The sequence below is a fragment of the Rutidosis leptorrhynchoides genome, chromosome 10, assembly GCF_046630445.1.
Source record: "Rutidosis leptorrhynchoides isolate AG116_Rl617_1_P2 chromosome 10, CSIRO_AGI_Rlap_v1, whole genome shotgun sequence".
Lineage (NCBI taxonomy): Eukaryota > Viridiplantae > Streptophyta > Magnoliopsida > Asterales > Asteraceae > Rutidosis > Rutidosis leptorrhynchoides.
In genome coordinates, this window is record NC_092342.1 from 306433298 (window position 1) to 306446928 (window position 13631).

Here is a 13631-nt window from a genome sequence, read left to right on the forward strand (position 1 = left end):
AACAAAATAGGTGTTTTATACTTGTATGTGCGGAAAAACTAACAATGCCTACACAATTCCAAATCTAGCATAAAATATTCTATATGATTTTTATTCATAAATGGAATTTGAAAAGCAATAAGGCTTTCTAGAAAAGGGATAAAGATGGGTTCTGATGATGAGCTGGCCAAATAAATACAAACCTAATACACCAATGAGTTTTAATGGTTTAGATTGTATTGGACTATTAGTGACTACACCAATATCAGTTACCAGACCACGAAAGATGGGCAAATAAAATAACTTTCATGATCAGGTGACTAGCTTCATTTTGTTTAAAGCACATGCCAAAAAATTTTATTATATTTTTTTTTTCCGAAAAAATGAATACTATATCATTTTTTTAAAGAAAAACGCCCTCAACAAATAATACAAATGAACATGTGGAAACGAGAAAGCTCACACATAGTCAGTAAACATCAAAGCTAAAAATGTCTATAAACGAGCCTCAACACCCCGAAAAAAAAAAAAAATAACTTACAAACAACTAACCAATTATAAATCAATACATACACAACAATACAATGAACTAAATCAACTGAAGAAAACATAAGGGACCGTTATAATCAACCTCGAGGAACCGCCCTTTTCAACTTTAATTCCATTAACTGTCCTTTTTAAAGAGTTCTTTCCGGACCGATTCTCAATCTTGTAAGATAACACACAAGCAGAGTTGTTACCCGCCACGTTTTTTCACGGTCGTCCGTGTCATCATAACATCAAATGCCGCGAAAGAATTTTGGTAATGTGTCTTCATAACCGTTTCATCATAGTAGATCTATGCATCTATGTATAAAGATAAATGAAAGGATTTTGGTAATGTGTGACTTATGACATATGTTAAGTTGTATTTATTAAATCAAGGTTTCCTTGAGTATATTACTACATACGGAGTATCATTTGAGTTAAATAATCATTAATTCAATCTGATATTAATATTTTTGTACATGTATTAACTATAGATTATAGTATTCAAAGGAAATTACGAGTTCATTAAATGCACTTTAATTTATGTTGGCATAGTTAATATAAAATGAATATAAAAAAAGCGTATGTTCCAAGGTCATTCAACTGATATGCTTTTACGAGACAATATCAATAGCAAGATAAGGTCACACATGAAGATATGGTAAAAATGTGAAGAATTTGCAAATCCTCTTAAAATGTGCACCTTTAAAGGAAACAAGAATCAAAATATAAATGAAGGGCAACAATTTCTGTGGTAGTGGTAACATGGGTCTGCCACATTTTTAAGAAAAGTATTGATTCTATATGGAGATATTTATCCAATCTGTATTATTTTATTGATTAATAAAACAAAACATGTTTTTGACACAATTATACAAATTCTGGTTTTTTATAGTTAAATATATCCAAACACCGAAACTATATGGATAAGTGAGAAATCAAGATGGTTTTTTATTATTCAACCTGTACTTCATAAGAATCAAGATCTTTCTGCTTATATTTCAGAAAATGTTAGTTTTTTTAATAATATTTATATTTATATTTATGTCAATGTGTTAATCAATCAAAGTTTATAAGAGACCCCACTAAATGTTAAATCAAATTATCATAAATTAATTGTTCACTTTCATATCTGAAAATTAATAATGTAATAAAAAAAATTTATGCCCTACTTTATTTATGTAGGATAAAAATAATAGATAAAAGTAAGGGTTAACGCCGGAAAGCTAACAAAAAGATATAAATAACAAACTTTTTCTTAAACTGTATATTTTTTATCTGGAGACAATAGATGTGGAACGGATGAAGTATTAATATTGATTCCAATAAGCTAAATTTCGTAAAAAAAAAAAAAAAAATTGAAGTTTTAATGAGAGTTCCCTTGACGGTAACTTTTTGGAGGGAGCTTTTCTCGGGGAAACTTAAAGCAAGTCCAAGTTTTAGTATAAATTATTGTTGTATGTTGAGAAAAATGGAGGTAGTTAAGAGAAAAATAGAAAGTCTACGAGAGTTACCGTTAAGTGATTTTGGTGATTCAATAATGATGGAAACGGATTCCGTTAATTTGTTATTGTTATCAACTGATGTGAAAAGTATTGAGAGATCTCTGATAATATATAAGTGTATTGTAAGGAGCGTTCATTTTTGTAATATTGTTAGTATATAGTGAAATTTAAGTGACAGGTCCCGTATTTTTTCATTTTTGTAATATTGTTAGTATATAGTGAAATTTAAGTGGCAGGTCCCGTGTTTTTACTTCCTTCGAGAAGTTTTTTTTTTTACGTAAAACGTTGTGTGTGTTACTTTTATGTCCGATTGATTTATTATTGACTTATAGATGTTGTTGTCTAGTTCTTAATGTAATCGAATCAAAACTAGTATGTGGGTGGGGTAGATCCCAACACTAAATACCCTACAAAAGAAAAACCACAGTGAGTCCAAAAAAAGGACATCCATAAACATCTGTGTGATAGGTACTACCACTAACTACACCACTATCAACATACCATTGTAGAAAGAAGACCTTTTTAAACCCTCGCTCTTTTATCTTCATTCCTTTATAACCCCAAAGAATTCGCGTATACTTTCCTTTATTCATCAAAGAAAACGCTCCCCATCCTAGTTGCGATGAGGCGTATACTTGCAGTGATGAGGCAGAACATCGAAAATATGAGCAAGAGTCCTAAAGTGGCTGATGAAAACATGTTTGAAGAAGGTCATCACGCACGACATGGGCGCAACAATGGTCTTTCTATCATACATAGCATAGTTAAAGCTCCACTTTCGCTTGTATCGTGCTTATCGTTTCATCATAACGCCGCAGACGGCGTTTGGGTTTCGGGTGAACTCACACGAATATCAGAGGTGAATCATCATATAGTTAATGACAGCATGCGCTATGCTATCTTGATGTGAAGTTGTTAAGTTGTGAGGATCACTTTATTTAGTACTACTAAGAGATATATATTTAGCCGATATATACTTCATGTTGGTATATTTATATTCTTGTATAATTTATATTGCTATCCACAAATTCATGTAATATAGATATCTATATAGTGATAAATGCATGATAGTCGGGCTTGCCTTTTTTTGCTACTCTTGTTTTCACTTTTTTTTAACGGCGATATCGACATTGAATTATCTCATTGGTCAAGAAACCCAATTCACGACGATGTTGGCAATAACATCGAAGGTTGGGAACCCAGAGACTTTTTTAAATCGTATTGATGTTGACAGTACATCAAAGGTTAGAAACTCTCTGCTTGAAGTGATAATCGAACCTGAGTTGGTAGTACCCCAAGTTGGATCCCTCGCCCATACCACTCAAGCCAAGCTTCAGTGGTTTTGTTTTTTCATTTTTTATAACCAAAACATTTGTTGATGATTTTGAAGCTATCATTTGATTTCATAAGTGATCAAAGGGGGCTAATTTGGATGAATGAAGTAATATGCAACTTCTTTACTTTGACATTATGTTAAGAGAGCAAGTGGAATAAATTTGCTTGAAATTCAAGGGACCAATGAGAGCGCGACAATTACTTGTTCTCACTTGTACTCAAAATTACTCCATCACATGTGATTGACTTTCTTAACTCTTATCCCTTAACCCTAAACACTAAACCTTAAATCCTAAACCCTAAACCACCTAAACCCTAAACCTTAAACTAACCCTAAACCCTAAACCAACCCTAAACCCTATATCATGGATTTAGGGTTTAGCAATTAGGGTTTAGAAATTGAGGTTTAGAAATTGGTGTTTAGGGTTTAAAAATTACGGTTTAGAAATTAGGGTTTGGATTGAATTTTTTAACACGAACGGTTTAGAGTTTTGAGTTTATTAAATCCAAAACACTAAACCATAAATTCTAAAGCAGATTAAATTGAAAGAAAAAAAAATTGAAAAAAAAAAAAAAAAAGTTGATTTTTTTTTTTGATAATATATATATATTTTTTTTTCAATCACATGTAATTGTCGTGCCACATAACGCGCTCTGATTGGTCTCTTGAATTTCAAGCAAATTGTTGGATGCGAGGTACAACTCAAGAGATCAAACATAATTAGATCTTGATTTCGAAGTAGCAGGAAACAGAACGAGGTTGCATTTAGTAATGGAAATAAAAAATGCTAAGTGATAGTCCAATCTTTCATTTCAACATCAACATCAACATCAACATATACATAAAAGAAAAAGTGTAAGTAATAGTATCAAGCAAAGTTAAAGGTAAACAGAAAATGAAAATGAAAGAAAGCAACTTACCTTACTGCAACAATTGAGATAGTAAAGATTATTAATAGATTGATATTTTCGCATTTAGTGTTATTTAGCCGATTTTTATTATTTTGGTGTATACATAAAATAGTCTGTTTTGTGAGGACTCTCTAAAATTTGGATGTTTTTGGTGCTCTTTGTTGAGTGTGAAGATAGAACGAAAGAAGAAGAAAAACAGTTGTTGTGCTGATCTCGCGGATCGCGAGGATAGGCTTGCCGATCGCGAGCCTTGTGTTTTGGTTGGTTCGAAATTCGTCACTATTCTCTCGTTTGAGAAAAGGATCTCGCGCCTGGGTGAAGGCCGAGGTGTGGCTTGCAAAACGCGAGCATGTTCGTGGACTAAGACTCTGAGTTTATTTGGGAGAGAAAGGAAATGAAGTGAAATGAAAATTTTGGTGTTTCTGAGTTTAATTTTGAAGAGAAAGAAAATGAAGTGAAGAGATTATTCAGTGTAATTTTCTCTCTAAAGCTTCCTTCCAAATTGAAAGGATCCTCTCTCTCATCTTTCATTTCTTTCTCAAACATTCTCTAGAACAGAGCCTAAACCAATTGCAATATAAGATATAACCACGGTTAATTCTTGTGTTATTTAGGTTTCTTGTTTGTGCGTTGTGTTTATTCGTTTGTTGTCAGGTGAGTTTTTTTTTATAATCACTTAATCAGCGATTAGCAAGGTCTTGTTTGGATCCACAAAATCCTAACACTCTTTTCAGTTGTGTTTCTCGTATGTTTAAAACGAATGCTCTCCTTAAATGTGGTTTCATATCTGATATTCTAAACAGTCCATAAAAATCAAAAAAACGACACACACTAGCTGCAATAATCCCAATCGTGCGAAAGTATCATCAGTGTATAACGAGTGTCAGCGTAAAGTGAAATGTGAAAGAAAAATTAGCTATTGGTGTGATGTTTGATTAGACAGATAACTCCATATCCATGTCTTTAAGGTTAGGCTTTTTTACCTCATTGGCCATCGAGTGCTTACGTCGAAGCAAAGTTAAAACTAATGCAATCATTGTTGCGCCTTTTTTGGTGATCTCGTGTTCGGTAGAACTTAGACTGTAGAAAAAAGAAGCAATAATTCTCAGTAAAGGAAAACAAGAGGCAATTAAAGTACCTTTAAAAGGCCAAACATGATATCAACACCATGAAAAAGCAATCCTCTAAGTGCTAATCTTTGTTCTTTCCATTTCTTCTCTTTTTAATCATGTGATCTCGACAACGATATAATTAATTATTGACTGTACGGACTGAGCCTCGTTAAAGGGTGGGACCCATGTCTCCATGACGGAAAGCTGATATAGAAACTGATATGTAATGTATGATTCATTATATTCAGAGTTGTGTCCTTATAATATTGAATCTCTCATATTAGACTCCTCTATGTTATGGAATAATCATTTTTGGTAGAATAGAATATACAGTATATTGTTTGTGGACATTTGCATCACCAAGATTTTAAACGTGGATTTATGGATCAACGCTAGTTGATTTGATTTCAGTAAATTAAGGTCTGGAGCCAAAGTTTACCAAATTATCTGACTCCGATTCACAAATGAAGGGACATGTACCTAATTACTTGAATCAAATCAACGAGACCTGGTACCGGATGAATTGCGCATTATGCGCACTCTCTGGTCATACTCCATTTCTGAACTATTTGGCATAGTCAGGAATCGAACCCTGGTGTTGTGCTTCATTGGACAACTCGGTGGCCACTCAGGCAAAGCCTGCGTGGCAGCGTGGTTAAATGGCCCATTATGTAAATATTCATTAATATCAACTTTTCTTATTACATTGCCTTCTGACTCTTTGTATAATTCAATTTGGTTGTACTGTTTTTGCATAACCAAGTTTTTCTTTTTCTGGATGAAAAGATCTAGCTTTGCATATTTATCTTAGCTTTATGAACCGAGTTGTATATTTGTAGCTACTATCTGTATTTGTAAAAATAATTTAACTGTTTAAGCAGTGTTTTACTAATCAACCCATGCAATGCATATAAACTTGAAGTCAATAAGCCTTTCATTTGACTTTAAAAGTCAAACATGGAGACCAAATGTGTGAGATCTAGTAGACTAGTACCACTACCTAATTTTGACATTTTAAAAAATCTTTTTGATGTATATATTCGCATGATCCAACTCTTCAAATGGGTTTTGTAGGATTTATAGTTAATATATAAATCCCAATTAAATCTTGACCATGAAATTCATTAAGATACTGTTATGTTTAACCACACTCCTATTCACATATTCTCAATCAGTAGTACCCAAATCACCACCAACCATTTTAACCCAACTCCTGCACCAGCTCCAGCACCGGACTACGTGAACCTAACCGAGCTCCTATCATTCGCGGGCCCATTCTCAACGTTCTCTAAATACCTCGAATCAACCAAAGTCATCGAAACATTAAAAAACCAAGCCAACAACACTGAAGAAGGCCTTACTTTACTTGAAGCCAAAGACACAGCATTTGCCAACTTAAAAAAACCATCACTCTCAAACCTTACAACAAACCAATTAAAACAACTTTGCCTTTCACGCGATACCGCATTATCACTCACTATCAGATTTCCAAAACGTGAGTGGGTCCGGACCGATTGACACATGCTGGCGGATCGTACACTTTGAACTTTAGTGATGTGACTGGGACCGTGCACATTGGATCCGGATGGACCAATACATTAGTGAATAGCAGTGTGCATTCTACTGATCCTGTTGCTATTTACCAAGTGAACAGAGTCTTGCTTCCTGAAGCAATTTTTGGAAATGATATTCCACCTCCGGCACCGGCGCCACCGCCGGTACCGGATGTTGCGCCGGTAGCTGATGCTCCGGCTGCAGAAGGTGGGAAAGGTAAGGCAGCAAAGGTATTGTCGCCGTCGGGATCAAACAAGTTTGTTGGATTGAGTGTTTGGAGGTGTTTGATGATGGTGATTGTTTCTGTTGGATTTGTGGTGGTTTTGTAGGATACAAAGATTCGGATGTTTGACCACCGAAGCTTGTCTTGAGTGGTATGCGGGTGGGATTCAATTTAGGGTACTGTCAACCCAGGTTCGATTCTCACTCCAAGCACGGAGTTTCCAACCTTTTATGGTACTGCCAGTGCGATTTGGGAAGGTCTCTGGGGGTTTTCCCAACCTTCGATGGTACTGCCAAGATCGTCGCGAATTGAGTTTTCTTTTAACGCGTGTGGGTGACAATGAGAGCATTCGACGTTGATATCGCCGGTCCAGAAAAAAGATTCGGATGTTTGAATGATGCAATGGAGGATTATATAGTTTAGGAAGAAAAAGAAAAAAAACTATTTTGTTGATATCTTTAGTAAAGTATTTCATTGCTTGATGTTGAAATACGTATGAGAAATTGAGGTATTTTTGTTGTATAATTTGTTATACTACATGTATTCTTGTTTAGTTTTGAAGAATTTGGCTAAGGGGTACAATTCCTGTCACCTTTTTTAGACTGGTTATAACCGTGGCGGTGATGTCAAAGGCAAGTTATGTACTTTTTGGTGATGTGGCAAGGTTAAAAGATGAAGTTAAATAAAGAGGAGTGTCAAATTTGAAGGTTAAATTTGTGAATGGGTGATGTAGTAAAATATTATTGGTAGATGGGTATAAAATTTATTAATTAATAATATATAAAAAAATGTGGCAAAATTTGATTGGCAGAAAAAAATTTGACACAACTTTTGGATCCGTCACATTTTTGACTGACGCCCGGGGCGTCAAATTTTGACGCCGCGTTAGGGGCGTCAAACAAGTTGCCATGTGGGATTACGGAGTAAAATTGACGCTGGGTTAAAACCAGCCTTAGTAATAACTAGAATTGAAATGGCTCGCGCGTTGCTGCGAGTACATTTTGAATGACTAATTTTGAAGTTGATTACTCGTGGTTACAAAAGATCCCAAGACATTAGTAACACATTTTTACATACAATATTCAACTGAGCAATAATTTCACTACATAAACTCATTGACTTTCTAATCATTATTCCTAAATTTTATTATTATACAGTAGACCAAGGTAGCAAGTCAAATCTTTTGACAACCACATGAACTTCCTAAAAACACAGTAAAAATAATTTAGTACCTTAGTCGTTTGCGTCCTTTGTAATCTGCAGTTCCTTTTAAAGTTCATCCACTTTAGCGAGAACCTACAATTATACTTATCAGCACCCTCTTTTATTTTTTCTGCTGCTTTCTCTTTACATTCTACTTTCATGAGGCTCTTAATCAAATCCATGTTCAAATCTATATTTCCTGCAAAGAAAACTCAGTAATTAGAACTGCCACATAAATCAATCAAGTACTGTAAACTTATTCTACAAAATTCATATAGACAGAAAATTAAACAGCCTTTTTACCACCAAACACATTTTAAGACGGCCATGTGTATTAGTACATCACAAAAACATTGTTATATTCAGACTGCTTTGATGTAATTTTATAAATACTTTGCCTAAGCTAAACCACAAAAATTTCAAGACATGAAATCCTTTTGGTATTTCCAATTACCTGAACCATATTTGGACAATAATAAGAACATGTATTGTCTTTCATATTGGTTAATGGCAAAATATAATGAATTTCAGAGAATTAGAAAGAGCAGGTCTATCAGCAAGTTCAGCTGCAAGAAAAACAGAAAACAACAACATTTATATATTTTATAGCTAATTCACTTGGGACATTTGACCTTTAAGCAGTTCAATAAAGAGTAGAATTTGACCTCCTTATTCTTTGACTCGGTTAAACAGGATTCCAAAAATCTATGATAATTTTTATAGCCACATATAAGAGCCGGACCTCTTGGACCCACCTATGCTTTTGAACGACCTATTAACATATTATAAGATAAAGTTAGACGAAGTAGATAACGAAAGATATAATGAGGGAGCATGAAACACCTACCTTTAACGCACTTTTAGTAACCATTGGATGTGAGATCGCAGTGTGTTCCGAATTTACGAATTATACAACAACATGAGTAGTTAAAACAGGATGATGAAATGTGAAATCAGACTCAAAAGAACATACCTTTGGCATTTGGATGTACTCCGAACGACAATAGTTAATCAGCATGTAGTTAAAACAGGGGGAAGCAAATTTTTTTTTTTTTCGTTTTTTTTAATCAGCATGTACTCCGAACGTTTTTTTTAATCAGACTCAAAAGAACATACCTTTGGCATTTGGATGTACTCCGAACGACAATAGTTAATCAGCATGTAGTTAAAACAGGGGGAAGCAAATTTTTTTTTTTTTCGTTTTTTTTAAAAAAAAAATTTTCCGGCATCAAGATCACACGAAAATATGAACATTTAGAAGAGACACTTCGTGATGAATGTTATTATTTAGGCGGGAAAACGATCGACAAAAATAACATTCAAGATAATATTGTTCGTGAAGAATATGAACGTTTTTTTTTCATGTTTTGTGAAATAAAATTTAGCCCGATTTAGAGTTTAGGGTTTAGGGTTTGGTGTTTTGGGTTTATTCCATAAACCCAAAACACCAAACCCTAAACCCTAAACCGTTCGTGTTAAAAACTCAATCTAAATCCTAAATCTAAACCCTAAATCTAAACCCTAAATTTCTAAACCCTAATATCTAAACCCTATAAACCCAAATATCTAAACCCCAATAGCTAAAACTCAAAATACGCTCGAAAAACACGATAATTGTTATATATTACTTCTTCGAGCATTTTCCCGCCAAAATAAAAAACATTTATCACAAAGTGTCTCTACTAAATGTTCATATTTTCATCCCATCTATAATGTTCGTGAACAAAGTTTTTTCAAAAAACGAAAAGAAAAAAAAAAGTTTTTGCTTCCCCCGCTTCCCCCCGAATGGTTACTTCCCTCTTGATCCTACCACTATATATATATATATATATATATATATTAGAAGCTTAATTTTTAGACAAAGTTTTAAGTAGGTTCAGATATGGGATCAGCCATCAGGGATTCAAAAGAAAAGCTGATTCAACATCCACCATGGCGGCAAACACATGGTTGCATCGATAATATGCCGTCAGTGTGTTGCCTCGCCAAGAAACGGGTCTGATATAATGGAAAAGTGATCGTCATCGCCTTTATCATAAGAAAGCTTCTTAAAAGAAATTAAATATACAATTTTATATGTCTGCGTGTATGAGGGAAAAAAAAATTTCAATGTTCGAGAAATACCATCATCTATATACTACATTGGATAGACGTCTAATTCCAGTTAAGCGTGAAAGTAAGCATTTGAAACTAATAATCCACATTTTAGGTTTCAAACAACCATCATATCATAAACCCATCAGATATTAGCGAACAGTCGAACACGAAAAGTTTGACAAAAAATTAAGTAGGCTCAGACCTGGAAGAAGTTTCAAATTCACCCATGGCTGCAAACAAACACGGTTGCAAACGTTATATGCCTTCCTGTTGTTGCCTTGCCAAAAAGCGCGACAAACCTTAAATAATACCGATTATCGCAGCCTTAGTTTACTGTTGACACAGCCACAATCGCACCACCAAAGGCCTGATTCAAAAAAAAAAAAAAAAAACTTAATAGATAAAAACAGGTAGTAATCAGGTTTAATGGGTCAGGTTTAACAACACGGTTTTAACAGAGAATACCGCCATTCTCAACCAATCAGAGTTCCTAAACCAATCCAAAATCAAATAACACAGAGCCGAATAAAATTCAACGTTTACCCGAGTAATATAGAAAACAGTAATCATGCCTTTCTATATAACTTCGGTTAATTTTACAACGTAAGGAGTCAGTGTACGCAATATATGTAGAATAGAATGGAACAGATTTAACTGAGGTAAACCCATGAGGCTACAATTTAAAGCGACTTCCGGAGTGAACAAAACGACCAAATTTCCCATGGCTTTTAGTGTGTAAGGTATAGTAATTGAAGTTGTAAAATGAAAACATGATCCACTGTGAGCAGCAGATGCCTGCCTTCCCAACTAACTAATATATAGAGTATATTAATCACCATCACCGACAATACCAAAAACAACAGTTTATACTTTATTCATCAAATAAATGAAACAAATAAAGTAACATACTAATTGGAGAGAACAAATCGTTTACCAAATATTGGTTAGGCTCAGATATGAAATTAAGGGCAAACTAAGTTCGAAAACCCACCATGGCTGCAAACATAAACGGTTGCATCAATTAAATGCCTTCCGGATGTTGCCTCGCCAAAAAATGGGGTTCATAAATATCACTTAAACAACATCAATCATCACAGCCACCGTCGACACAACCATAACCGCCATAGACACCTTCACTATCATAAAATCAAGCAGGGAACATAAACACACGATAACTTCAGGTAACAAATGAAAAAAAATAAGATCGATATGAAGCATCATGAAAGTTTGGATATTAACCATCATCACTAACCATACCAAAGACAACAGTAATACTTCATTCACCAAATAAATGAAGCAAATAAGCAAACAAACAAACAAATTGAAGGGAATGAATCGTTACCAAACTCACTGTTAAAGGAAGATGATGAACACCGTCGCTACCGACAGCCACCAACCAAGAAAAAATAACCGGCGAACTTGGGACCGGCGGCCTAATTTTTTTCCCGGTCAATCGTAGCCACAAATTACGGGTCACACCCAATTTGGTACAACCCTAGAACGACGGATTAAAAAGTTCTTCCAACCAACAAATAATCTAAATGGCGGTGAAACCCTAATTTTTTCACTTCAATCGCGACGACGATTTAGGGTTTCGATTCCAATTTAGTGCCAACCTGAAACAAGAGGATGAAACCATCATCCATCAAGCATGTATGTTGAAGTAATTTAATTGGAATCCACCAAATTAGAGAAGGCGGAGTTAGATAATAATAGGGTAGAACATAGTTGGAGAGTAACCGAAAGCAAGAGATTGAGAGAAAGAGGCGGTGGGGTTTTTTTTATAGGGGAAGGGTAATGTCGTGTTTGTGGTGTTTGGGAAGGAAACGACCAAAATCCCCTGGTTGTTAGTGTATAAAAAAATAAAATAAAAATAAATAAATAAATAAATATAAAATAATAATAATAATAATAATAATAATAATAATAATAATAATAATAAGCATCGACATAATATTGTCCGGGATTCCCTTGTTGATGTTTGTTATCGATCTGGGATTTCAGCGAGAAAGGAGGTTGACATTGGGTTGTCTGGAGGGAACGACAGGGCCCTCAGACCTGCAGATGTGTTGCTTTATTCCTGGGATTGTGGTCGCGATGTTTGTGTTGACTTGACAGGGTCTTCTCCTTTGACACAGTCTGGGCTTTCTGACTTTGTCCCTGGACGTGCTGTGATTGATGCGGCTCGTCGGAAGCGGGTCAAGTATGAATCTAGTTGTCTGGCGATTGGTTATGGTTTCATTCCTTTCTCATTTTCTTCCCTTGGAGAATTAGAGAAGGAGGCTGTTTCTTTGCTAAAGCGGGTTCAGAAGAGTTCGATTGCGCAAGATATTGGTGCCGGTGCTGCTGCTCATATTTTTACTAGGATAGGTTTTGCTATTGCTAGAGGTGTGGGGGCCCAGATTGTCTCTAGGCTTCCCACTAATTTTTTTGTAAAAAAAAAAAGTGGTTAAAAATAAAGGTTCTTAATGGAGTCGGTTGATAGTATTGCAGATGTTTCAACTAAGTGAAGTACGGAGTATTGGTATGTTTTTTCTTTTAGTTTCTCATTATTTGATTTGATGGTCTAAGTTTCAGCAGTAACCACTTTGAAGCTTCTGTTGCTATAATAATAATAATAATAATAATAATAATAATAATAATAATAATAATAATGGTAATACATTCAAACAAAAATATTGTAAACAAGGTATACCCGGAGTTGTCAAGTACGGGTTTGCCAAATCAATTAAAACCGGACTTCTTAGTCCGGGTTTTGCTTACGTGGACTGAAAATACATAAAATTTCATATTCTTTTGTTTTGATTTATATTAACGATGGAGACAGCGGTGACGATGGAGACGGTGGTTGGTGGCGATCATGGCGATGTAACCCTATGGAATGATGAAAGATGAAGAGAATGAATGGAAGGATCGAAAGATTTGGGTGTATAAACTTTAAGGTGCGAAAAGACGAAAATGCACTTTAGGCAATTAACAATTGGTGTGAATAGTGTTTTCACGAGTTTAAATGATATAATAATAATATAATGTTTTTTTTCTTACGGCCAAAGAATGATTATATTAAATAAAAGCGATCCATAGCAAGGTGCTAAGGGATGATTACAAAGGCATAGAGAGCCATGAGTTCCAATTAGAAATTAAATGACCTCTATTTTTAATCCAACGAAAAGTAATTAATCC

At 34.6% G+C, this 13631-nt stretch overlaps 2 protein-coding genes and 1 long non-coding RNA gene across 4 annotated transcripts; 2 read left to right on the forward strand and 1 right to left on the reverse strand.

Annotated features, from left to right (window-relative positions):
- The first annotated feature begins 2481 nt into the window (after positions 1–2481).
- On the forward strand, positions 2482–3045 carry LOC139873336 (uncharacterized). Its single transcript, XM_071861260.1, has one exon. The coding sequence runs from the start codon at positions 2635–2637 to the stop codon at positions 2920–2922; it is 288 nt and encodes a 95-aa protein (XP_071717361.1). The 5' UTR covers positions 2482–2634; the 3' UTR covers positions 2923–3045.
- Positions 3046–6485: 3440 nt separating this feature from the next.
- Positions 6486–7254, forward strand: LOC139869946 (fasciclin-like arabinogalactan protein 7). The gene is given in 4 exon segments (XM_071857794.1): positions 6486–6573; positions 6576–6819; positions 6821–6892; positions 6894–7254. Coding segments are annotated over 4 exon segments (765 nt in total).
- A 928-nt stretch (positions 7255–8182) lies between these two features.
- LOC139872687 (uncharacterized) lies at positions 8183–9358 on the reverse strand. Of its 2 annotated transcripts, XR_011767134.1 has the most exons (4): positions 9199–9358; positions 9017–9123; positions 8806–8917; positions 8183–8550 (listed from the first exon to the last, which is right to left on the reverse strand). It is a non-coding gene; the product is annotated as an uncharacterized lncRNA (long non-coding RNA). The 2 variants fall into 2 exon arrangements; XR_011767133.1 differs by having other exon boundaries at positions 9017–9358.
- Positions 9359–13631: the final 4273 nt, after the last annotated feature.